Source organism: Staurois parvus, unplaced genomic scaffold (genome assembly GCF_062004578.1).
Source record: "Staurois parvus isolate SC_StPar_1 unplaced genomic scaffold, SC_StPar_1.0 ptg000442l, whole genome shotgun sequence".
Lineage (NCBI taxonomy): Eukaryota > Metazoa > Chordata > Amphibia > Anura > Ranidae > Staurois > Staurois parvus.
Window position 1 is genome coordinate 1,254,679 of NW_028318238.1, and position 26,946 is coordinate 1,281,624.

The window sequence follows — 26,946 nt, forward strand, 5'->3', positions numbered from 1 at the left end:
ATATCATCTTTAAGATCCCTACACAATGCCACCCAGCAGCTCCTAACAAAGTGGCTTTGCCACAATGTGTGTGGTGCATAGGTTTGTTGGTGTATCTACTTTTTTGCCTAATTAATCCTTCTTTTGCTGCTCTGGGGTTTGCATTCAATTCTAACCAATACAGCTACAATTTATCTTTAGTTCAGCTCTGATATCCTTTTACTCTTTACAATTACACATTACTGAGCCCGAAAATATTGTTTTGCACTAAAACTCAGGTCTTCTAGACACCGGTGAACACCAGTGCATGTATTGTTACTGTGGTTACTCCATTGGGATTTGTAAGTGTGGGAGAAAACTTGGAAGACTGCCACTTATATGCATATCTATATATAAACTGGGTGTCCAATAAGTCTTTGTGCAGTTTTAAACATTAACTTTAGATGTTTAAATGTTAGAAACATAAACTATACACTGTTGGAAAGCTTTAGCTTGAACTCTACATATGGTCTGTATTGCATACTGACATTGGTCCAAGCTGGACTAATGTCTGTATTGCATACTGACATTGGTCCAAGCTGGACTAATGAAGTATGCAATACAGGTCATACCTGGAGTCAGGGCCTGAAGCAGCCTGTCCAATGTGGGAGTGCAGTACAAAAATGTCAGAGGCATAGGATCAGATGTTAGCAGGGCAGAGGACAGGGGTCACTGCTGGCATGGCAGAAGACAGGAGTCACAGCTGGCATGGCAGAAGACGGGGGTCACTGCTGGCATGGCAGAAGATGGGGGTCACTGCTGGCATGGCAGAAGACGGGGGTCACTGCTGGCCCAGCTCCTTCTCCCATCCCTGCAATGCACACAGCCAGGGCACAGGCAGCAGAGATCCTTCTCCCCAGACAATGCATAACTGAGATCAGTATTATGTTTGTCAAGAACAGTATAGTGTCATGCTAGGGCAGTATAGTGTCAAACTAGGGTCGGAAGTATCGGATTAGGGTGGTATAGTGTCAGAATAGGGCAGCATAGTGGCTGGTTAGGGCAGTATAGTGGCAGCTTAGGGTTGGTTTTGGGGGAGGCACAACTAAAATCGGGGGGGGGGGGGATTTCCCAACCCAAACACCTACCTAGATCTGGCCATGCCTGGAGTACATCTTTAATTATTAAGGCTTCAAAACAGTGCAGATTTGTATTCTGAAACTTCAATGTAACCTTATTATGTACAATACATTGTTCTTGTCAATTTTCATACTCTATGAAAACATTCCTCAGCTGCTGCTCAGTGACTTTTTTAGATAGCATTTAAAATTCTAGCCCTGAAGTAATCAAGATGCAAGGTTTTGTTTACAACATAAAAACAATGTTTCAGTTCCTGGCCTTGAAAAGAACCATGCACAGTATATCAAGTAACATTTTGAAACAGGTAAGAAGATAGCAATAACATTTCTCCAAGGATACATTATAGTCATAAGTGGAGGCCACAGAGGTCAGTAAGTACTGTTAGGGGAAAAAAAAGAGGAGAAATTAGAATTGCAAATATATTGTATATAAAATGTATACAAGTAAATAATAAGTTATCTTTATAAATGGTGATGAGCAAGGGCGGACTGACAACTCATGGGGCCCCCGGGCAATAGGGGATCATGGGGCCCCTGTGTCTTCGCCCACACCCAAAAAAGCCTATGAAAAAGCCAATGAAAGGTACCAGGGGCATCTCATGGGGCCTCCTACTGATCCCGGGCCCTCAGGCAGTGCCCGAGTGCTCGAATGGTCGGTCCTCCCCTGGTGATAAGACAGTTCCTGACCAGTACTCCACTGTTCCTTAGATTCTGTCTTTGTACTTTGTTTTTCAAATGGACACCCACTGGATTATGGGGTACTCTTGCCCATGTCACCTATCATTATAGTGACTAACTGTTAAGAAATACACAATCAGGGGAATTCATAAGGGGTGTCATAGATACCCTTTAGAATTCCATGGGATCACAGCATCAAAAGTGTGTAGTGCTTTTGCCCATTTGATGTACAGTTGCAAGAAAAAGTATGTGAACCCCTTGGGATTACGTGGAGTTTTGCATGAATTGGGCATAAAATGTATTATGTTCAGCAGACTGTGTTCTTCTATTGTTGTGACTTAGATGACGTTCAGAGCACATTTTATGCCCAATTCATGCAAAACTCCACGTAATCCCAAGGGGTTCACATACTTTTTCTTGCAACTGTACCTGTCACAGACAGATATATAAATCTGTCCATGTCTGCACTAAGGAAGGAGTGTCAACACTAGATAGCATATGGCACTAGCCACTTTTCAGTCCAACAGAGGCTTTTGAATCCACCTACTGCCGTGTGCGGTCAATCAAAAGTATGGTGGACCTGATGGGGAACTAGTTTCTCTCTTCCTCATCAGGTTCTGCCCACCCAATGACAAGTCATTTTCCCAAACCTGAACAGTGCCCATACTTGGATAATGGTATCACCTTAGGCCCGCTCTGAGTACTGGCTCAAAGTTGGTTTTAATTGCCACAGGTTTCCTAATCTGAGAACTGGTGGTAATTCTTAAGGAATTTGTAGTTGCCAAAGTGACAGGTTCTCAAAGTGGAACTCCAGTTTCCCCCAAAAGAATTAAACGTCAGCAGCTACAAATCCTGTAGCTGCTGACTTTTAATATAGGGACACTTACTTGTGCAGGGATCCAGTACTGTCCTTACCCGAGCCGATTTTGGATCCAGGCGTCAGTATCTTAAGTAAGGGAAATCCGCATTGAAGCCTTGCGGCTTCACAGCTGGTTCCCACTGTGAGGCATACTGCACTTTTTGAATGGTCCTGCGGTCTTCTGAGACCTGTGATATGTCCACGAAGGCTGCAAGGAAGGGGGGGTGAACTTCCACTCAGATCGCCACGATAAGTACCAGGTATCTGTTCCCCCCCCACTGCCCCCCCCCCCAAAAAGGGCCAATATTTAAAGAGGAGGAGGAAGGATGCAAAGTGGTGAAACTTCCCCTCTTGAGTGAAATTCCCCTTTAAAATGGGGTAGTAAGAACGACCTGAATTTACTGCACGTGTCGGTAATGTTACCAACACTGGCAGCAAATGCTTGCCTGAAATAGCCGCACATAGTTCTTAAGGGAAGAAAGAAACACCAGAAAAGTGCAGTTAGGACTGAATATTTCCTATGAATAAAGGGCTTTGATGGTTAATAACGGCAGCAATGAAGTGCATCCTATAATACAACGGCCACTCACATTTGGCAGGGTGTGTGCCTGTACCAGGAACAGTTGAAGCAGGACATTAGGGAATGTTGATGCAAGGCCAGGGATGGCGGAGGTAAATTAGCTATTGAATCAGGGCAGCGGGGACCAGACTGGTGTTTGGCAGAATTGTCTTCAATGGAAGTTTATAGGGTGTGTGCTTGTAGTGCCAGGGACAGTACAAGTGGCATGGGAGGGGGGCACTAAAATTGAAGGATATTAGGGAATGCTGATGCAGGACCAGAGATAGTGGAGAGAAGATAACTATTGAACCAAGGCAGTGGAGATGAGATCAATGTTTGGTAGAACATGTAAAATGGAAGTTACATAGTTACATAGTTAGTCTGGCTGAAAAAAGACAAAAGTCCATCCAGTTCAACCATTAAAAAAAAAAGTTATAATCCTATCCCCACAGTTAATCCAGAGGAAGGCAAAAAAATCCCAGCAAAGCGTGATCCAATTTGCTCCTGCTGGGAAAACAATTCCTTCCTGATCCCCCGAAAGGCAATCGGATATTCCCTGGATTAACTTTACCTATAAATGTTAGTATCCAGTTATATTCTGTGTATCTAGAAAAGAATCCAGGCCTTTTTTCATGTTCCCTGCCAACAAAGATCTCTCTACCCCACATCCTCACTGCCATGTCAACTTTTCCTGGACTGCTTGACACACTCCCTGCTAATGTCCTGTTTCGATCTTATTGCCCCCCCCCCCCCCCCACATCAATTCCATTGTCTCTGGTACTGCAGGCATGTGCCCTATGAACTTGTATAAATACATCAGTGGTTCATATAGTGAACTCGGTGTAGAGTTATTTACCCTGAGGTCATCACAGAGGACAAGGGGGCACTCTTTACGTCTGGAGGAAAAGAAATGTAATCTACAAACATGGAAAGGTTTCTTCACAGTAAGAGCTGTGAAAATATGGAATAGACTCCCTCAAGAGTTGGTTCTGGCCAGCTCAGTGGATTGCTTTAAAAAAGGCCTGAATTCTTTCTTGGATACACAGAATATAACTGGATATAACATTTATAGGTAAAGTTGATCCAGGGAATATCTGATTGCCTCCCGGGGGATCAGGAAGGAATCTTTTTCCCTGCAGGAGCAAATTGGATCATGCTTTGCTGGGGGTTTTTTTTGCCTTCCCCTGGATAAACTGTGGGTGTAGGATTATAACTTTTTTTTTTTTTAATGGCTGAACTGGATAGACATTTGTCTTTTTTTAGCCAGACTAACTATGTAACTACAAAACAGCTCCAGAGGCCCCAGTTGACACATGCTATGCTTTATTCAGCCAGGCTAGGGGTCAAACACATGTTTACAAGCATCAAAATGCTGCCGCCAGGAGGAAAGGCATCTAGGTGAGATAGCAAAACATCCAGTGTGCATGAGACCTAATATCCCTAAGCTGGGTTGGGCAGATCACAAGAATATGGACATCACTTAATGCACCCTCTGGCAGGTGAAACGGTTCCCATGTGTGCTTCAGTTGTGTATTTAGCATTTTAATGTTCCTGAGTTGTACAAAAAAAGGATGCGATTTGTTAAGTGTTTGGAGGTTCTATGTGTACAAGCTCCTAGGAAATCTGGTTCTTTTGCTGTCCTTTCATGTTGTGACTAAAGCATCATCCTATCTGTTACATAGGCAGAAGACCCTCACCCAGGAGAGCTATACAAAGGGGGGGCCTTTGAAGCTTACTTGCCTGAAAATGGAGAAGGGAAGAAACTGCTTTCACTTTTAGAAAAAGCTCTGAACCAAAACCTAACATTTAAAATTGAGCCAAAACAGGATGGAGATATTGTGACGTGGCACAAAATTCCTCATAAGACTTTCCTATCTGGGGGACATTCAAAGTAAGTATGGCCTTAAGTTTCTGTTGTTCCATTTTCACTGTGCCTGCTAATAAATGTACCTATTTGGGGAATGGTTGCTGGTTTCTCTTAGGCACCTTTAGAACTCTTTGAGGCAACCTTATATCATGTTCTTTTAACAGATAGCTACCTTAAGTTAAATCTGTGGTCAGGCTACAGGCATTCAAGTTTTTACATATCCATTTTAGGACCGCCCTATAGCAGTTTTACTGCTACAGGGCTGTCCTCCTGTGCAAAATCACGCATATAATCATGTTGGCATACGTGTGCCTCTGGTCTCTTCTGCTGTGAACTGTCACAGAAGCCGATCTGCAAGTCCCCAGTGAACGGATGTTCATCGGCACCCGCAGATCGTTGGGCAGGGAGGAACAACAGAGCTAAACTTATGTTTACATAGGCAGAGCTGTGTTCTGACAGGGGGGAGTGATCGATCGTGTGTCAGAGCAGAGCTGGGAACACAATCCATCACTTCCACTTGTGCCAGCACCACCTAGTATACACCAAGCACATAGCTAGGCACACATTTAAAACTTTGATCACCCTAGATGTTAACCACTTCCCAACCAGTGTCATTAGTACAGTGCTCAGTGTATATTTTTAGCACTGATCACTGTATTAGTGTCACTGGTTCCCACCAAGTGTCAGCTACTGTAAAAATGTCCTCCGCAATATCGCAGTTCCACTATAAGTTGCTGATCGCCGCCATTACTAGTATTAATAAAAATTCTAGTATATGTCCCATGGTTTGTAGACGCTATAACTTTTGTGCAAACTAATCAATATACACGATTGTTTTTCGCCCTAAAAAATGTAGCAGAATACATTTTGGCCTAAATTTATGAAGAAATTTGATTTTAAATTTTTTTTTTTTATTGGATATTTTTTGTAGTAGAAAATAAAAAATATTGGGTTATTTTCAAAATTGTCAGTCTGATTTTTGTTTATAATGCAAAAAGTAAAAAAATGCAGAGGTGATCAAATACCACTGAAAGAAAGCTCTATTTGTGAGAAAAAGAGGACATCAATTTTATTTGGGTACAGTATTGCATGACCGCACAATTGCCAGTTAAAGTAACAGAGCGCCAAATCGCATAAAATGGACTGGTCAGGAAGGGGGGTAAATCTTCTGGAGCTGAAGTGGATATTACTTGTTAACAATCAGTAATTTATTAAAAACAAAAAAAAGACACCTTGTTAGACTAATTTAGTAATTTATTAAATTTAATTTAGTAATTTTTTTTTTTAACTTCATTAATTAATTCAAAAAATTAATTTAGTAATTTATTCACTTTAATTTAATAATTTATAAAAAAAAAAGAGACCTACCTAGCTGGAGGCATTGTGGAGCACTTCATCATATTTCACAGAAGAAACATACTCTCAGCAGCTCAGCTCCCCCTTCCTAAGAACTTTTCACACAGGGTCATAGATCCATACAACCTTGCAGAGAACTGTACTTATATGTTTAGGAGGTACAGGTGGTCCGCATGCAGCCAGTTTGTTAAAATCAGTGATAGCCTAATGGCTGCATGAAACTTCACTGACCTACCTGCACATCCCTGAGTGTAGATTTGTGTGGATCTGAAGCACAGCTCGGAGCGCAGAAAGACATGCGTGAGTCTCTCATGGTTGTGTACTCAGGCATGTGCCCTCTGCACGGCTGTATGGTTCTGTGTGCTCATGTGGATGAGCTTTAACCTCCCTGGCGGTATTCCCGAGTGTAGCTCGGGGTAAAGTTTCAGTACCACAAGCGGTAACCTCGAGCTACACTCGGGAATACCCTGCAGGGTTGCTCCGGGATCTCTTCTTTACTTTCCTTGTCCTTCGCTCCCGCGATGTCCCTCCTGCAGTGTCCCCGGCAATGTCCTTCGGCTGATGCCGGCATCCGTCTTCTGGGTTCCGTTCCCTGTGACGTCAGGACGTACGGGGGACAGAACGGCTGGAAATTTGAAAGTTGCATAAGTGACATTCACTAAAATCAAATAGTAAAACATTCCTGTATCAAACCATTTCACATACATTTTGTCCCTAGTGCTTTGTCCTGTGCCCTGCCTGCATTTTTACCGTTCTTTCTGCCTTGAAACTGAGAAATGTCCATGGCGTCCAAAAAGTGTCCCTTTATGTCAAAAGCGGTTTTAGAGCAGCTAGAGAACAGCGATAGTAAATTAGAACAAAATATCACACAATAAATTAGAACCACTTGCAGAATTGAGTGATAATGATTCATTGGGGAAATTCGTCATCAGGCACTGAAAATGATTTTGCGACTTTGCTCAGTGATGTGCGAACTTGGCGCTATATTTCAAATTTCAGTGTTTTTGGTTTGATTATATTATTTAATTAAATTTATTATTATTATTTTTTAGGATTATTTATTAAATTATAATTTTTGATTTCATGTTTCAAATTTTAACATACCCGGGATGTTTACTAGACTCTTGTTCGGACAGATTTCAGTGAGTTATTCCTAAAAATTACAGGCCTACAATAAAAAAAAAATACATATTTCCATGCAAAAAAATGTACCGCTTTGAGCACAGAAATATGGACATAATCATACCGCTAGGGAGGTTAAAGTAGAACCATAGGCAAAACTTTTTTTTTTCATTTTGGTTAGAGTAAGGGAGCATTATAACCCCTGTCATTTTTTTTTTCACCCTCTGCGTCCCATTGCGGATATTTCCCTTCACTTCCTGTCCCATAGCCAAACAGGAATTGAGAGGAAAACCCTGCAAAATCAGGGAATTCCTTGGGGACCCCCAGGTCACCAGAACTAGAGTCCCCATTAGAAGATTTCCCCTTTTTCTGGGGACAACCCAAAATTTAGGAAAATTTCTTTTACTTTATCATTATCATTGAAAGTCAAACAGGAAAAATAGAGAGGTGAATCTCCCTAACGGGGGACACAGAAAGCAATAAAAACTGATAAATGAGGAGTAATTGGTGCTGCACTAATTCTAAATATATTTAAATGTCAAAAAGAAATATTCCTCACAATAAATCTTACGTAAACATATAAAAACCAAATCACAAAGAATAAAGTATTGAATAGAATACACATGAAACATCCAAAATGGTGGCTAACAGTGAAAAACACCCAAAATATACAAAAGGTGTAACCTAGGTACACCACTAATAATAAATAGGTGACTATGGGTGAAAATATTACTACTTAATAGCCATAAATAGTGCCAACATAAACAGTGATATGATCTGTAAATAGGATCCCAACTAGACAGTGCTTAACCAATTCAATACCGGGCACTTTTACCCCCTTCCTGCCCAGGACAGTTTTCACGTTTCAGCGCTCTCACACTTTGAATGACAATTGCGCGGTCATACAACATTGTACCCAAACTAAAATTTTATCATTTTCTTCACACAACTAGAGCTTTCATTTGGTGGTATTTAATCACCGCTGGGGTTTTTATTTTTTGCTAAATTAACAAAAAAACATTTTGAAGAAAAAAGTTTTTCTTTGTCTCTGTTATAAAAGTTTGCAAATAAATAATTGTTCTTCATAAATTTCGGCCAAGATGTATTCTACTACATGTCTTTGGTGAAAATAACCCAAATTAGGATGTATTATTTAGTTTGTAGGAAAGTTATAGAGTTCACAAACTATGGTATAGATCTGAATATTGATCAATCCTGAAGTACTGACAGCCAATCTAATTTCTTGAGGTCCAAGAATGTCAGAACAGTACAGATATCCCCCAAATGACCCCTTTTTGTAAAGTAGACCGTCCGACGTACTTCATAAGAGGCATGGCGAGTATTTTGAAGTTGTATTTTTTTTGTCATAATTTTTTGGAAAATGCAAAAATTTAAAAAATTAGTTTCACTATTTTTTTTTTTTACATACTGTCACCAGTGCAGTACATATCATCATATAACTGGCATGGCGGTGATCAGGGACACTGAATGGTGACAGTATGAAAAAAAAAATATATATATATATTTTTTTACTATTTTTTATTACTTTTTTTCTTTTTTTTAAGATTTTTTTTTCATATTTCACTATGACCAAAGTAGCACAATGTTACCATAGTAAAATTGTACTACTTTGGGGAAGTGATCAGTATTTTTTTTTTTTTACACAATTTGCTTATAGCAAAGAATTACTTTGCTATAAGCAAGCATTTACCTGAATGACATCGATTCATTCAGGGTTTTTTTGTTTTGTTTTTTTTTGTGCTTAGCTGTGATTTGGCCACAGCTAATCACATGACATGTGCATGTGATTAGCTGTGACCATTCACAGCTAGACACTACTATACAATGGATGGCATGAATGAAGCCATCCATTGTATACAACTGTCATGTGACCTGCTGTGATTGGTCACAGCAGGTCACATGGTACCAGCAACGGGGCCGATACTCAGATCTGTCATCGGCCTTGTCCGAGGTACACGGCCGGTGACAGATCGCGCCGCTCTGCAGGAGCGCAATCTGCGCATGTGCGGGAGGACGCCATATGGCGTCCACCCGGAACGCTCATGACATTTGCCGCGTGCCATTCGGCCATAGGGCGGGCGGCAAATGGTTAATAAGCACTAAATAGTGCTGTGATGTGAAAAGATGCCGCAAAAGCTACTGTGTTTCAACTGAACCATTGCTATAGAAAATAAAAGAATATATACACATTCATAGTGTAAATCAATAAAGTGAAGAGCAAAACCAGTATAAAACTGTATATGGTGAAAATAAGCCACAAGGCCTATATAATGCAACACAGTTGCTAGAGAAAATGATCAAACAGGACATACAAATAAAATAAGAATATTGATAATTGAACAAAAGTGACCCCTAATAGGGGATAAAGTGGATAAATACAGGGTCAAAACGCCTTTCTCAAACAATATTGCACCAACCGGGAACCAGGACCCACTTCAAAAGGTATAAGGTACAGCGATGGATCAATCCCCCTCACTGGTGGATACCAGCACAGTAGGAAACCTCTCCAGAGCAATAAACCTAGGATCAGCCAATCCTCTAATTTCTTAGCAATTGCCTTTTAAACAGCAGAGCGTTGCCATAGTGCAGCCTTGATGGTCATGTCGCCATCATTTATTGAAACTGCAGGGCCACCAATTACTCCTCATTTAGCATTTTCCCATTTGGTATATGGTAAGGTGTTAGCAGCTGTACACATAGATTAGGAACCTAGAGTGCGGGAGGACTACATAGATATAATAAAAACTGATAAGTTCTCTAATCTCTCTCCACTCTATCCAAAACTAAAAAAGGTTTTGCCGTCAGTTATATTTTAACCCTGACTTGGCAACACCTAAGGCCAATCTTTTGACCTCTCCAACAACAATGTAAATATGATGAAATAACTGGAGCATGCTTAACAGCGCCTGCTTGTAATTACAATGCTGAATCACTGTTGGGAGGGGGTATGACTTGAGTTCTTTTGCTATAATTTTTGAGAGTAATTTGCTTCACAATGTCTAATGCTACAGAGGTCAGTGAGGATTGAAAACACATTAATACTCCTAGGCTGGCCATAGGTTCATTTTAGGGAGAGAAAAGGATCACGCCCAAGAGTTAAAGTAGAACTATATCCAAAATGAAAAAGTTTTGTCTAGAGCGGGTGTCAGCAACCCGCGGCTCCGGAGCCGCATGCGGCTCTTTTTCACCTTTCCTGCGGCTCCGGAGCACACTGCCCACCAGGTGACAGGCAATAGGGTCGGCAAGCCGCGGCTCTTTTAATGCAGATCTTCTGTGTGCCGGGCGCCCGCTGGCAAACATTGGCTGTCAGGATGTAGGCGGGGCAGCCCAGATGTAGGCGGGGCAGCGTGACGAACTCCTCTCCTCTCACAGTCCGCCCTGAAGACCAGAACGGCGCAGGAACCCAGCGAGAGGAACGCGCGGAGCAAAGGTAAGTGAATTGACACAATATGGGGAATGAATTACTATGGGGGATGAATTACTATAGGGGGGATGAATTACTATAGGGGGGATGAATTACTATATGGGGGATGAATTACTATGGGGGATGAATTACTATATGGGGGATGAAGTACTATATGGGGGATGAATTACTATATGGGGGATGAATTACTATATGGGGGATGAATTACTATATGGGGGATGGATTACTATATGGGGGATGAATTACTATATGGGGGGATGAATTACTATATGGGGGGATGAATTACTATATGGGGGGATGAATTACTATATGGGGGATGAATTACTATATGGGGGATGTATTTTCAGTTTTAAAAATGTTTCTCTCAAAATAAATTTCAATCGTGGTTTTGGCGAGATTTGGCTCAGTCGAAAAAAAAGGTTGCCCACCACTGACCTAAGGCTATGATTGTGATTATGACGATACACTGTGGCCCTGATTAACCCTTTGCTTACTGGGCCCTTAAACCCCCTTTATGACCAGAGCGTTTTTTGCAATATATGCAGTGTCGGATTTGTTTTAAATGTTGCAATGGTTTTGCGGCTCCCAGTCTTTTTTTCCCTCTCGGAAACGGGTCCAAGTGGCTCTTTATGTCTTAAAGGTTGCAGACCCCTGGTCTAGAGTAATGCAAGCCATACATGGGTCGAATTCCGAACAAATTTTCTTTAGAAAATTGGAAATTATGTGCATTTTGTAATCCGATGTTGCCACCATTGATTTCGAAATTCAACCAACCAAGCCTTCAATTTCACCTCATGTTGCTACAGAAAATAATTTTCCTGACCAAGAATTTTCTTTTCTTTCCAGGTCACAGCTCAAGCTCATTACTTTTTTGTTTATATTTCTCGCACGATTCTCCCATCACTAATTCAAAATTCGTTAAATTTTCAAAAAATTTCCAACATGCCGGATCACTCAAATTCGATGGTCACACGAAAATCAGCTGTTTCTATGACCCACTAATGGTGTGAAATTCAAATGAAAATTCTTAGAAAAGATTTTTGAAAGAAAATTCTTTCGGAATTCAATCCATGTATGGCTGGCTTAAGGGATGGTTATAACCCCTATCAGATTTTTTTTGTTCACCATCTGTGTCCCATTGCAGATATTTCCCTTCATTTCTTGTCCCATAGCCAAACAGGAAATGAGGGGAAATCCCTGCAAAATAAGGGAATTCCTTAGGGACCCCCAGGTCAGCAGAACTAGAGTCCCCATTGGATGATTTCCCCTTTTCTGTGGACAACCCAAAATTTAGGTGTTTTTTCTACTTTGAATTTCAATGACAAATAGAGGGTGAATCTCCCTAATTAAAGGCAAAACTTTTTTTTTGTTGTTTTGGACAGAGTGGAGATGGATTAAAATGCCTATTCATTTTTTTATTGTTGTCTGTGCCACTGCTAGTGAGATTCACCCTTTCGATTTATCCTGTTTTCCATTATCACTGAAAGTAAACAAAACTCCCAAATTTTGGGTCCAGAAAAAAAACAGAGGAGAAATCTTTCAATGGGGACACTAATGATGACCTGGGGGTCCCAAGTTATTGCAGGGATCTCCTTTCATTCCTTGTTTTGGCTTTGGGACAGGAAGTGAAGGTAAATTTCCCTAATGGGACACAGGTGGCAAAAAAAACTACCAGGGGTTATAACCCTCCCTTATTCTATCCAAAATGCAAAAATGTTTTTCTTCTCATTCTATTCTAAACATTTAAAGGAGAGACTAGAAAGAGTGTAAGAATTAGGAGGAAAACAAAGAGGGAGGTGTTGCATGCTGCAAGGGCACACCAGCTTAGCGCATTACCTTAAAAACTCTTTAATTGTAGAAATAAAACAGATGTGACCTGCACACCCTGGTCCACTGCACCGATCCCAATGTAGGGAAGACACTTCCAATGGCTGATGCATTTCAAGGGTAGGTACCCTCTTCTTCAGAGCAACATACTGTGCTGCATGCTCTCTGAGGATGTAAAGCTAAATATATTAAGGAATCAAAACAAATAGTAATATTAAGTTTATAATATATAATATTAAAGAAGAGTTCCAGCCCCCACCACCTCCCCCCAAAAAAAGGTTAAAAGTCAACAGCTACAAATACTGAAATAGTAGGGCACTTAATGGTGTCTTCACCCCAAGCCAATTCTTCAATTGGCTGTCGGGTTCTGGCACCGCCATCTTGACTAAAGGAAACCAACTGTGAAGCCTTGCGGCTTTACCGCCAATGTCCGACTGCACATGCGTGAAGCGTGCTACACTTTGTGAATGGGCCGTAGTCTTCTGGGACATTGGAAATGTTGCAGAGCGCTGGGGGGGGGGGGGTGCCGAACTTCCTGCTCAGTTCACCGTGGCAAACTGAGCCGAAGAACGTGGGAGCAGGTACCTGTCAAAACCTTGCTGTCAGGGCTACTGGAGAAGGATTCCTTATAGTGGGGTTGCACCCAAAAAAGGAAACTCAGCTTTTCTGCCCCCCCCCCTCTGGTGCCACATTTGGGGAGGCAAAAAAGTGGAGTTTCCACTTTTGGGTGCAACTCCACTTCACGGAATCCTTCTCCAGTAGCTCTGACAGCAAGGCTTTTAATTGCACAGGATTATCAGAGAGGATCGGCAACCAGTGGTGTATTCAGGTTTTGTGCTGCCCTAGGCAACACAAAAATTGGCACCTTCCCCCCGTGCACAAAGAGCTTGACATTGACCAACAACACCCCTGCCCTCCACCCGAGCCTTCCACTACCACTGCCCCCATATACCAGCCACCATTCCGCATGGTGAGACACTCACCTTCACAGCTCCGGACATCCCCAGGAACGAGAGTCGGGCTGTGCATATACCGTCATGAAACCCACAGCATCTCCCGGAACCCAACAGGTCCCCATGCCATGTGTGCCCCTTCTTCCATCCCTTCTTCCAAGTGGCAGTGCTGCCCCCTCTGAAAAATGCCACCCTGTCCAGAGCTGTGAAGGTGAGTGTCTTGCCGTAAATAAAACCCTGATGGCAACCAGCAGATTACTGCATGGCTACATAATGATTGGCCTAGGCCAGGGTTCTATGGACTATGGCCCTCCAGGTGTTGAGGAACTGCATGTCCCATGAGGCTTTGCAAGACTCTGACAGCCACAGGCAAGACTCGCAGAGGCATGATGGGACTTGTCGTACTTCAACAGCTGGAGGGCCATAGTTTGGAGACCCCCTGGTCTAGGCGTTAGTAGACTGCAAGTTTAACAGCATAGATTTTGGTAATGAAACTACTTTTGAAATAGGGACGGAAAAGTCAGAAGAGGCAGAGGCTGCTATGTGGCAATCATATTTCTTATTATATCCAGAAACATTGCTCTTGAATTTGGTGTTAAGATAGTTGATTTCAAGAAGATTAGAAAATCAAAACTGTATATCAATCAAAGGTAGGCTTGGCTCCATGTAAAAAGCTACTGATCTTTCTAAATATTACAAGTGGCATAAATTCCTGTTATTAGCAGTTCCAGCCTGGCTGAGGTCCCTTTCTTTCCACCAACATTCCCTTAATCCCAATCAAGGTCTCACATCATGTATAGGGGAAATAAGTTGAAGCTTTATAGCGAACAGACAGTATGTGAATGTATGAATATGTGTTTTTGTATGGCAAATATATATCAGCAGCCACTTCAGCCATTGTGTTTGCTGTAAACAGGAAAGGATACCCGGATTCACAGTACATGAAGCATACAATCTCTTTACTGAAGACCTTGGGTGTTGAATGAGAAGAACACACCTAATCTGCAAGTCAAAGCAGAGTGTAACAGTTGTTTCTACTCTTCTTTTTTTCCTTTATTTTTGAGAATCAGTATAAATTTGTATTGGAAAAATTAAACTGATAAAAGCAACATGATTATTAAATGTAATAACGTGTTACAGGCCTTGTCATGGCATAGAATCTACCAGTCTATGAAAATCAATAGGCAGGGTGCTGTACTATCCCGAAGCTGTCAATCAACCTATTCATGCTGAATGGAGACTAGAAACATTATTATTATTATTTTTATACAGGATTTATATAACGCCGACAGTTAGCTCAGCGCTTTACATGGTGGGAGACAGAACACGAGACAATACGATTCAATACACGAGGGGATCGAGGGCCCTGCTCCTTGGAGCTTACAATCTAGGAGGGAGGGATAGTGGTACAGGAGGAAATAGCTGTGGGGGATGGAGTGGTAGGACGAGTGGAGGAGTTCAGTAGTTAGCTGAGGGCTGGGTAGGCTTCCCTGAAGAGATAGGTTTTCAGAGTGCGCCTAAAGGTGAGCAGAGTAGGTGCTAGTCTGATGGATGGAAACATCATTGTAAAGGTTGGTTTCAAGCAGGTGAATGCTGCAGCAGCATACCAAAATCAGTTCAATATTACCCTACATCAGTGTGCAAATCTATTGAGCCAGTTTACTAAAGGAGTTGAGAATCTTCACTCCAAAAAATTTGGAATATTCACTTTACTGATGCAATCATGTGAAAAGCATCTGCACACAATTTGGTATTAAAGAGGAAATAAAGGAAGCTATACTTACCTTTCCTCCAATGGTCCATATCCCTCTCTGGTATCTTCTGGGACCAGTCTTTGGCGAACTTTATTGGCCAGTACGGGATGGCGTCACTCCTGCATCATCCCGGCATACAGGGATCAGGCCGGCATTTCAAGCTGACCTGCACAAGTGCAGCTCAGTTTACATGCTGGAGAACTGCTGTGAGCAGGCAGGTAAGTGTGTTTTATTGCAGAAGAGACATTATGGGGTAGATTTACTAAAACTGGAGCACTCAGAATCTGGTGCAGCTGTGCATGGTAGACAATCAGCTTCTAACCTCAGCTTGTTCAATTAAGCTTTGACTATAAAACCTGGAAGCTGATTGGTTTTTATGCAGAAGTGAGCCTGATTTTGCACTCTCCAGCCTTAGTAAATAAACCCCTATATGTCTCTTCTGCAATAAAGAGCCTGCTTGGTCAGAGTGGGGTTTTATTTACTAAAGCTGTAGAGTGAAAAATCAGGCTCACTTCTGCATAAAAACCAATCAGCTTCCAGGTTTTATTGCTAAAACTTAATTGAACAAGCTGAAGTTAGAAGCTGATTGGCTCCCATGCACAGCTGTACCAGATTCTGAGTTCGCCAGTTTTAGTAAATCTACCCCAGTGAGTAACAAGGGGGCTTTAATTCAGCTTTAGCACAGTGGCTAAATGATTAGCACTTCCACCTGGCAGTACTAGGGTTGTTGGTTGAAATCCCAACCATGGCACCACCTGCCTGGGGTTTGCATGTTCTCCCTGTGCCTGCGTGGGTTTCCTCTGGGTACTCTGGCTTCCTCTCACTCTCCAAAGACATGCTGGTAGATTAATTGGCTCCTTTCTAAATTGTCCCTAGTATGTGTATGTTTGAATGTGAGTTAGGGAACTTTAGATTGTACGCCCCTTGAGGGTTAGGGACTGATGTGAATGTACAATATATATGTAAAGCTCTGCATAAATTGATGGCGCTATATAAGTACCTGTAATAAATAAAAATAAAGTGAACAGGAATTTGCTTTTCACATGATTGGATAGGTAAAGTGAATATTAGTGATTGCGGAAGGGTCACAACTCTGTTAACAAGTAAGTCCCACAATGTCAAGTCTGATGTGCAGGACCTGCCTGCCAGAACTGGCATTCTTATTGCTGGACGGCTAGAAGGCAAGTGGTTCCCTTCATCATCATAATAACCCATATTGGCTGCATCACCTTCATATTTCCATCCCACATTTGGGCTCATCTTCACCGAAAACCCCTCTCTAGATTAAAAGTGCGGATAGTACTTATTTTCAAACCCAGGTATGAGTGATTATTTAAATATTGATTCATTGCAGTATCTGGAATATGGGGGTGTGATAAACTCTATAGGGGTTATTTACTAAAGCTGGAGAGTACAAAATCTGGTGAAGCTCTGCATAGAAACCAATCAGCTTCCAGGTTTTATTGCCAAAGCTTGAAGCAGAAATCCACTCAAAAGGGGATGTTCTGCTCCTTCCCCACTCCTATTTCACATTTGGCAATCTTTTATGGAGTGGGAAGAGGTTTTAAAATATAGCGGCTCCCACTTCTCCCAGTTCTCCTTCTGTCCTCCCTCCCCGCAGTCTTCTGGGACACAGCACACTTCCCAGAAGACTTCAGGACCAATCACAATGCGCAGTGGGAATCACGCTGTGAAGCCGCAAGCTGTCACAACTGGGTGCCCACAGCTAAGATAATGGCGTCGTGGACTAAAGATGGTACCCACTGCTCCCTCGGGTGAGCACACCACTGGACCTGGGGACAGGTAAGTCAGCAGCCAATGAATTTGTAGATTTTTACAAAAACAATTGAGTGAACAAGCTGAAGGTAGAAGCTGATTGGCTACCATGCACATCTGCATCAGATTTGAGTGCTCCAGTTTTAGTAAAACTGCCCCAATGTCACCCACCTGCATTTTAAAAGGATACTTTAACCAGGCTTGTATTGTATGTTTACACAGGGCTTTTTTTCTCAGAAAATAGGTGCAGGAACTCCCCACCCTGCCTTCGAGTTACTTCTTGTCTCCGCCCCCTATCCACCTCCGAGCACCATCTCTTGGTTCCACCTCCTACCCACTGCCCAGTACAGTTCCTTTTAGAGAATATAAAGCCAAGTATCATTTTATGGTACTAGGTCATTTGTATAGGACTTGTTAATAACAAGAAAAGCAGTAAAATATATCTCCCACAGCCAGCAGCAATAAAGCCCCTCTCCCCCAGCAACAATAGACTCCCCCCCCGCAACAATGTATTCCACCAGCAACAATGCCCCCCCACACACAACAAAATGCCAACCCAGCAACAACAGAACTCCCAACAGCAATAAACTCTTCATCAGCCACCAATAATATACCATTCCCTCAACAGTAGATACCTTCCAGCAACAATAGATCCACCACCAGCCACAATAGACCTCCCCAGCAACAAACGACTGCCACACAAAAATATATCCCGTAGCAGCCAGCATCAATAGCCCTTCCAAGATACCCCAGCACCCCTTGCCATTACATACATTCAGTACTGGAGGTGCCAGAACTGAAAAAAGCCCTAAAGGAAACCTGTCTTAAGGGAAATATTTAAGGCACCATTACTGGTGTTCTTCTGAAAAGGCTACTCTTCTTAATGGATTCAATACTGCCTAGATTACCGACCTGTAACAAACATGCTAAAAGTAAAGCTAGAATTTCCAAAGGACTTAACTTGTTTTAGGCGAGTGAATCAAATTTTTAAAGCCAAAGCATCACTAAGACAGGCAACTTTTTAAGGAGAAATTGGAAATATCAGCACACAGCTCAGAAGTCAACATTCCTGAAGGAAAGACTCATTTTAATGGATTTAGAAGCTGAAGACATTGGGAGTCATGGTGACCAAATTATTTTAGTTGAATACCAACGTGTGATCCATTTTTATGGGCAGATTACATGCAGGTCCAAAAGCATTCATGAAAACTTTGAGGAGGACATGTGGCACTGTTTTGCACCTTCTCCAATTAGCTTATTCACTTGATTATCAGAGATTACCAGGAATGGAACCAGATCATACTGAGAACATTTGAGCCAATCCCTCAGTAGATCTCAGTTTGTGACCTGTTCGGCTCATCACCAATTGGTTGCTTTTTCCTACAAAACTATCACCTGAACCCAGATTAACCCAGATTAGATAGACATTGAGGGGATGGTGGGAGAGAGATGGAAGCGCCTAAGTGTAGCATAAGGACTGTTTATTAAAAACACAAAATTGGCAACTCACATTGTTAAAAGGTCAACGGGCTCATGTGATTTCTCCATCCCACAATGTGCTGGCTGGCTTTCTGTGTCTGGATAGATGGTGGAAAGATGGTGCCTGAAACTTCTGACTTCCAGGAACCACATCATCAGTTTGAGGCACCATCTATCTGTATCTATCTGATCCTTGTTGACAAAGTCCAGAAGAGACGAAACGCGTCCAGGGCACGTGACGTTCCAGGAAGTGCTGCGGCAGCCATTTTGGATTCTGGAATCCCTGTGTGTTGGAGGTCTGGAGAGTAACGGTGCACTTCAGGTGTCCCCCAGAGCTACAAAGTGATAGTGCTGGATAGGAGTAGCAAGGGGGAATTACCTGGTGATCGGGAGAAAAGCCGCATTCTCAGAGCCCTGGCACTGTAGTGATACCATTTTTGTGTCAGATGGGTATTAAAAATTGGGACCAAGCATTTTTTAATGTAAAGGAAAAAACAGTAGATGAACACATTGTAACCAAAGATTAAAGGGACCAGGAAAACATTTGATTATTTTGCTTTCTCTATTTCTAAATGAATATATTTAAGCAGGGAAATCACTATTAAAAAACAACCAGAACATTTTATTTGTCACTAAGCAACTGGAAATATGTTAATGGAAGCAAATGCATGTGTCAGTTTGCCACAAAATGAATGTTAATTTACGACATTATGACAGTATGACATTCCTTATCTGTACGGTGATGAGTACCATGATGGAATGAAAGTCTAAATCAAGTGGGAAAACCAGCAGGTTCTAATTTAATTTTTTTTTCTAATTTTTTAATTTATTAATTATAATAGTAGTTGAAATCCAAGCACACACAGTTGTCATATATAGTAGGTGGCACAAAGTCCTAGTTCTAGAGTACATACTTCTCAGTGCTGCCTTTTCAATTAAAGATGAGCTTTGTCTTCCTCAGAACTCATCTTTAAGCTGAATTCCCACTTTTTCAAACCCTAGTGAGCTGCAGGACATTCATTGCCTGCCCCCGAGCTCACGCAGCCTGCATGGTGGAGAATGACCCCAACCTGCGGCTTATTGCAGTATAAAGGGTGAGAGTTTGGAGTTCAGGGGATGCCATTCAATATGCTGTCAGCAGCTGCTAAGTAGCTTTGACATTCACATTGATTGGTAGAAGGAAGACCTGCAGCTCAGACAGAAGAAAACGCTCCTAATCTTGAGCCATGAGTAGTGAGAAATTACAACTTAGATTGTTGTGGTATATAGACCTAATTATTTTAGCTAGGGCTTTTTTTTCTCAGAGAATAGGTGCAGGTACTCCTCATTCCAAGTCACCCCTTGTCTCCGTCCCCTACCCACCTCCAAGCACAATCCCCTGTAGCCAGCAACAATAGATTCCCCCTCGCCCATGCAACATTAATTCCCTCCCAGCAACAACTGATCACCTAGGAACATAAGATTCCCCCAGCAACCTTGGACTCCCCTGAGCAACAATAGATCCTCATCAGCAACAATATATCCCCACCAGCAACAATAGATCTCCCAGCAAACAGTAACACCTCGCCAGTAACAATACAATATATCTTCCAGTAGCCAGCATCAGTAGACCCTCCAGAAGCAAAAATAGACCCCCTCCCTAAACAGTACCAAATAATCCCAAGCAAAAATAGATCTCCCCCACCAGCAACAATAGACCCCCTCCCTCAACAGTACCAAATAATCCCAAGCAAAAATAGACCTCCCCCCACCAGCAACAATAGACCCCCTCCCTCAACAGTACCAAATAATCCACATCAAAAATAGACCGCCCACCAGCAAAAGTAGACCTCCCCAGCAGCACAAAATCCCCCCCAGTGACAGTAAAACCTCCAACAAAGCCCAGCACCCCATTCAGTGCTGGAGGTGGTGGAACTGTGCTCCCCCACGTTCCCGCTGAAAAAAAGGCTTACTTTAGCTAAACTATGGACTCCAAAGTTCATGGCAAGTCAAAATATTTTATTTTAGAGGATTTTTTTACTGCTATCTGGGGATCCTTCAGAGATGTTCCTTCACTTTGTCCCACTGACAACAGCTTTATCAGATAGGAAGTGAAAGAAAACCTACAACAGAGACAGAAATAGTAATCTAACAGGGTTTCTAACCTTCCCGTACATTGCTAATATATATATTTTTTGTCTGTGTTTCTGTTGGAGAGTTCCCTTCACTTCCTGTCCAGTAAAGCATCAGCAGAACAGTTGGTGAAAATCTAATGGTGTCTCTCATGGTGTCAGCAGTAAAAACCTGACCGGGATTTTAACCCTTTTCTGTACTATCCATATAAGAAAATAAGCTGACATTTACTACTGTGTAACATTTATTTTATGCACTTTTAATGATTGTACATATTTGAACCTATTGCACTACTTATGTCTTGGTCATTTTGGACTTCACTTCAAAAGTTAAATAAAGAGATTAAAATAAAAATGCTAAGTACCTTTCTATCAAATGTCACTGAATCCACCACTGGACCAAAGGTGGGGAGCAGTTGAGAAGGGTGGTGTGTGTGTGTGTGTAGGGGGGTAGTAGAAAGGTCTGTTTAACAATAATTGTCAAATGGCACACCTGATCTTTAAAGATGAATTCCTGGTATGGCAATGGTTACATCAATCCAGCTTAGACCAGTGTCGGTATGTGCCATACCTGTGGGATCCCAGTGGAAGCTGGAAATCGATGTAGTAGGCACCGTCACTACATTGATCTCCACTAGCCTTCAGATCCCGTGCAGTGTGACTGTCCTGCTGCATTGTGAACACAGGAGTTCACTGTGATCGGCACTGGTGCCATTCAGGGAACACTTTGCATTCTCTCAGTGAATGGACGAGATGGGGCAGTGACATCACAGACGATTCAAAGGGGCCATTGATTGTGGCCAGTGGCAAAAGGCTTCTCCTCTGGTCTTAGGTCTAATGGGGACAAGGACCTCTTCCCCACAACCGTGGCCAGTGGTTGTGGGGGTCTGTGGATGGGGGGCTTATCAGAATCTAGAAAAAGGGGGCACCCAGATTCCGGCTCTCCCCTATGTGAATGAGTCTGGGGTACATGGTACTCCTACTCATTCACCAAAAAAAGTGCAGTGTAAAAAAAACACAGGAGGCAATGCCCCTATCGATGATGTTACAAGAGGACGGAGTCACCCGGTGATGTAATCGGGTTGCCCCAACTCTTAGTTATTTGAGAACTGTCAGGTGGCTGAGCTGTCTGACAACGGGATCCTTCGTTGAGAGCGGAGCCTTTTTTTTCTTCTGTCAGGTCGGCAGTGGCAATGAGCATCATGGTTGATGATGGATCTACACCGGGGGACATTTTTTTACATCTTGTTTTTTAACAAGAGGACTTGTCAAAAACTGTCTTCTGTGTTTTTTGTTTTTTTTTTTACACTGCACTTTTTTGGTGAATAAGTAGGCTTATCGTGTACCCATACTCATTCACATGGGGGGGGGGCAGATTCTAATAATCCCCCCGCCCACAGACCCCCATAACCACCGGCCAGGGTTGTGGGGAAGAGGTCCTTGTCTCTATCAACATGGGAACAAGGTACTTTGGGGGGGGGAAGGGGCTTGGCTCCCTGTCCCCAAAGCACCTCCTCCATGTTGAGGGGCATGTAGCTTGGTATGGTTCAGGAGGGGGGGGGTCTTGCTCATCTACCCCCTTTCCTGACCTGCCGGGCTGCATGCTCGGATAAGGGTTCGGTAGGGATTTTAAGGGGAACCCCACTCCATTTTTTTTGGAGTGGGGGTTCCCCTCAAAAACCATACCAAACCTGAAGGCCTTGGAATGGATGGGGAGGACTCTACATTGTTTTTTTTTAATTTGCAATGGTCAGCAATTCTTTTTTTTCCAGCAGGTTCCCCGCTAACAGCTGATACAGTACTGCATGTTTGTATGGATCAGGAGGGGGGGGGGGCCTTGCTCATCTACCCCCTTTCCTGACCTGCCGGGCTGCATGCTCAGATAAGGGTTCGATAGGGATTTTAAGGGGGACCCCACTCCATTTTTTTTGGAGTGGGGGTTCCCCTCAAAAACCATACCAAACCTGAAGGCCTTGGAATGGATGGGGAGGACTCTACATTGTTTTTTTTTAATTTGCAATGGTCAGCAATTCTTTTTTTTCCAGCAGGTTCCCCGCTAACAGCTGATACAGTACTGTATGTTAGTATGGATCAGGAGGGGGGGGCCTTGCTCATCTACCCCCTTTCCTGACCTGCCAGGCTGCATGCTCGGATAAGGGTTCGGTAGGGATTTTAAGGGGGACCCCACTCCATTTTTTTTGGAGTGGGGGTTCCCCTCAAAAACCATACCAAACCTGAAGGCCTTGGAATGGATGGGGAGGACTCTACATTGTTTTTTTTTAATTTGCAATTGTCAGCAATTCTTTTTTTTCCAGCAGGTTCCCCGCTAACAGCTGATACAGTACTGCATGTTTTCACTACTAAAATACAACATAACTCATGCAGTATTTTAGTAGCGTTTTTTTAGTGAATGCCAACTTTTTTTAAAAAACACTATGTGGTATCTTACGGCATACTTGGATGTGGTAAGATACCACTTAGTGAATTGTCCCCTCTGTAACATGTCTCATATAAAATCTCCTTTTATTGGAGAAGATATCAGATTGTACACCGATCCGTGCATGTGCAGCTCAGTGTTTGTTCCAGGATACCTTGGACGCTAGGACAAAGCAACTCACATGTACAAAAGTTAAGTCATCCTGGGCCAGCCAATTAAGATGGCTGAAGACACTAAACTCCTAAAAGTCCAGAAAATGTCAGCAGCAGAGCAACACGGGAGATTGTGGACATCAAATTACATGGAGGAGAAGAGGTTTGGAAGGTAAGTGCGTCCTAATATGCAAGGGCGGTACTTGCAAACTATGGTAAGGCTGCACCCAACACACACAGTGGACTTTCCAGTTCCAGTTAAAAGTGATTTAGAACTCTCATTAAAATTTGAATATAAATATTTGGGCAAAAGGGGGCTTCAAAGCCTTTAAATAAGAACTTCACCCCTATAAAAAAATTACAACAGATTAGGGCCAGTTCACATCAGTGTGTTTTAGCACAGCTGTAAAACACAGATAAACGGAAGGACATCTAAAAAAATTACAAGAATTCCCAATGTGTCCTAGTCACGCCGCACTGTTGTGTTGCACTAAAATGCAAAATATATGTCAACAGATGTCAAAATTAATCTCAACGGATGTCAGCGCACATTAAAACGCGACTAAAATGGATGGATGTACATGCATTTAAGTGCAAGTCAGTGTGAATTGGCCCTTGGACATGGTTAGTAATGGCAATCTATAAACAGATAATTATAGATTTTCTCCCAGTGGCCATTTTCAGGGCAGATGATTTCATCTCTCTTCACTTGCAGGTAGAAATGCAGTGGATTTACTCACTCCGGGCAACTGCATATCCTGGTTTTAATGAATCTACCATTTTCAAATCCTTTTTGTGACTACGAACAATTTGATTCCGGATATTGTCTAAATCATGTATTAAAGAATAGGCAAACCCAAGAGAGCCATTATCCACAAATGGAGAAAACTTGGAACAATGGTGAACCTTCTCAGGAGTGGCCAGCCTACCAAGATTAGTCCATGAGCACAACGACGACTCATCTAGGTGGTCATAAAAGAACCCAGAACGACATCTATAGAACTGCAGGCCTCACTTGCCTCAGTTAAGGTCAATGTTCATGATTCAACAGTAAGAATGAGACAAGGGCAAAAATGGCATCCATGGGAGAGGTCCAAGGAGAAGGCCACTGCTGACCAAAAAGAACACAAAGGTTCGTCTCACATTTGCCAAAAAACATTTTGCTTACCCCCAAGACTTTTGGGTGAATATTCTGTGGACTGACAAAAGTTGAACTTTTTGGAAGATGTGTGACTCGTTATATCTGGTGTAAGACTAACACAGCATTTCATAAAAAGAACATCATACCAACAGTGAAATATAGTGGTGGTAGTGTGATGGTCTGGGTTGCTTTGCAGCTTCAGGTCCTGGACAACTTGCCATAATTTATTTTTTATTTTATTTATTTCAGGTATTTATATAGTGCTGTCAATTTATGCAATGCTTTTCAGTGAAGATGAGCCCAAATGTGGGATGAAAATATGAAGGTGATGCAGCCAATATGGGATATGATGATGATGAAGGGAACCACTTACTTGCTGGTTGTCCATCAGTAAGAATGCCAGTTCTGGCAGGCAGGTCCTGCACATCAGACCTGACATTGTGGGACTTACTTGTTAACAGAGTTGTGCCCCTTCACTCAACCACTAATATTCACTTTACCTATCCAATCATGTGAAAAGCAAATTCCTGTTCACATTATTTTTTTTCATTACAGGTACTTATATAGCGCTGTCAATTTACACAGTGCTTTACATATATATTGTACATTCACATCAGTCCCTAACCCTCAAGGGGCGTACAATCTAAGGTCCCTAATTTACATTCATCCATACACATACTAGGGTCAATTTAGACAGGAGCCAATTAACCTACCAGAATGTCTTTGGAGTGTGGGAGGAAACCGGAGTACCCGGAGGAAACCCATGCAGGCACAGGGAGAGCATGCAAACTCCAGACAGGAGGTGCTGTGGCTGGGATTTGAACCAATGACCCTAGTACTGCCAGACGGAAGTGCTGACCATTTAGCCACTGTGCTGCCCCATAATTGATGGAACCATGAATTCTGCACTCTACCGAAAACCCTGAAGGAGAATGTCTGGCCATAGGGTTGTGACTTCAAGCTCAAGAGCACTCTGGTTATGCAGCAGGGGGTTTAGAGGGCAATTACTTTTTCACATAGGGTTAGGCAGGTTGGGACAGCTTTTTTCCCTTAATAAATGAAATCATCATTTAAAAACTGCATTTTGTATTTACTCAGGTTATCTTTGTGTAATATAAACATTTGTTTGATGATCTGAATCATTTAAATGTGACAAATATGCAAAAAAAATAAAAAATAAGGAAGGGGGCAAATAATTTTTCACAACACTGTATATACATATTTGTTATTCAGGTTAGTGAGCATATGTGTTAGGAGGGTGGAGGTAACAATTTAAAGGGTTGCTAAACCTACAACAGTAAAATCAGTATGTACAGTATATGCAGTAAAGCATGCTTGGTATACCCATTGTGGAACTTAAGAGGTTAATCTTCTGCATTGTATAAAAAGGATATTTGTTCCTGTCTTCTCTGATCCTCCCCCTTCTTCTTATGTCTCCATTTTATCTCCTGATAGAACAGAGCCTTGGGATAAGCTGCACATGCTCAGTGTGGTGTGTATTGCTGGAGTGTTTTTGCTTGGGAGAGTGCATGTGATCAGCACAGAGCCAATCAGTGCTGTCCAGACATAGGGTCATGAGCCCTGCAGCCTATTAGGACAGTGGGAGGAGAATGAAAACTCCTCTTACAAGCTTTAACTGGTGCTCTGCTGGACACTGATAGAAGTCATAAGACTGCTCTAACTGCTGATGAGAAAAGGTATTTTGCAGTTTATATTTACTAAAATAAAGAAAGGGAGGGTGGAAGGGAGGAAGCTAGGGAGGGATGGAAGGAAGGGGTGGGTGGAAGGAAGGGGTGGGAGGGGTGGAAGGAAGGTAGGGGTGGAAGAAAGGAAGGGAGGGGTGAAAGGGAGGGAGAGAGGGGTGCAAAGGAAGGGAGGGAGGGAGGGGTGGAAGGCTACAGCCCGCTGGCTCCTTCACCAGCTATGTAGTAAGGCACGATCACAGCTTGGGATTCCAACCCACTCTGCCACCGTAAGTGAGCTGTTTTCGGGATTGGAGGCCGCTGCCGCTTCCTTCTTCGTTACTCTCAATGTCACTGAATGGTCAGTCCGCGTCCGTCTCCGATGTCACCCCTCCAGTGGGTGTCACCCGGGTGCCCCTGATAAGTATGTCTCTAACTGGTCTGGTAACCATTGTTAATTTGGTGTTTGCCATTGGCTATGTATTACATGATTCTGATATAAATCCATGATTGATATACTTTTGGCACCAGCTTTCTATTTGGCTACCATGAAAGTTATGCTAGGTAAACTATGTTGTATTGTTTGATCTTTTTTATGGATCAGGCATCAAAATTGCTGGTGATTCATCCTTGATATTTTAGATCTCTTTA

General features: G+C 42.4%; 1 protein-coding gene across 1 annotated transcript in view; it reads left to right on the forward strand.

The window, feature by feature from the left end:
* The window catches only part of LOC149453988 (uncharacterized), an 85,995-nt gene extending 64,757 nt beyond the window's left edge, over positions 1 to 21,238 (forward strand). The window contains exons 6-7 of the mRNA XM_089687980.1: positions 4,876 to 5,084; positions 14,680 to 21,238. Coding sequence (XP_089544106.1) covers positions 4,876 to 5,084; positions 14,680 to 14,749 — 279 coding nt within the window. The 3' untranslated portion in view covers positions 14,750 to 21,238. The remainder of the gene's footprint in view (positions 1 to 4,875; positions 5,085 to 14,679) is intronic.
* The last annotated feature ends 5,708 nt before the right edge of the window (positions 21,239 to 26,946 follow it).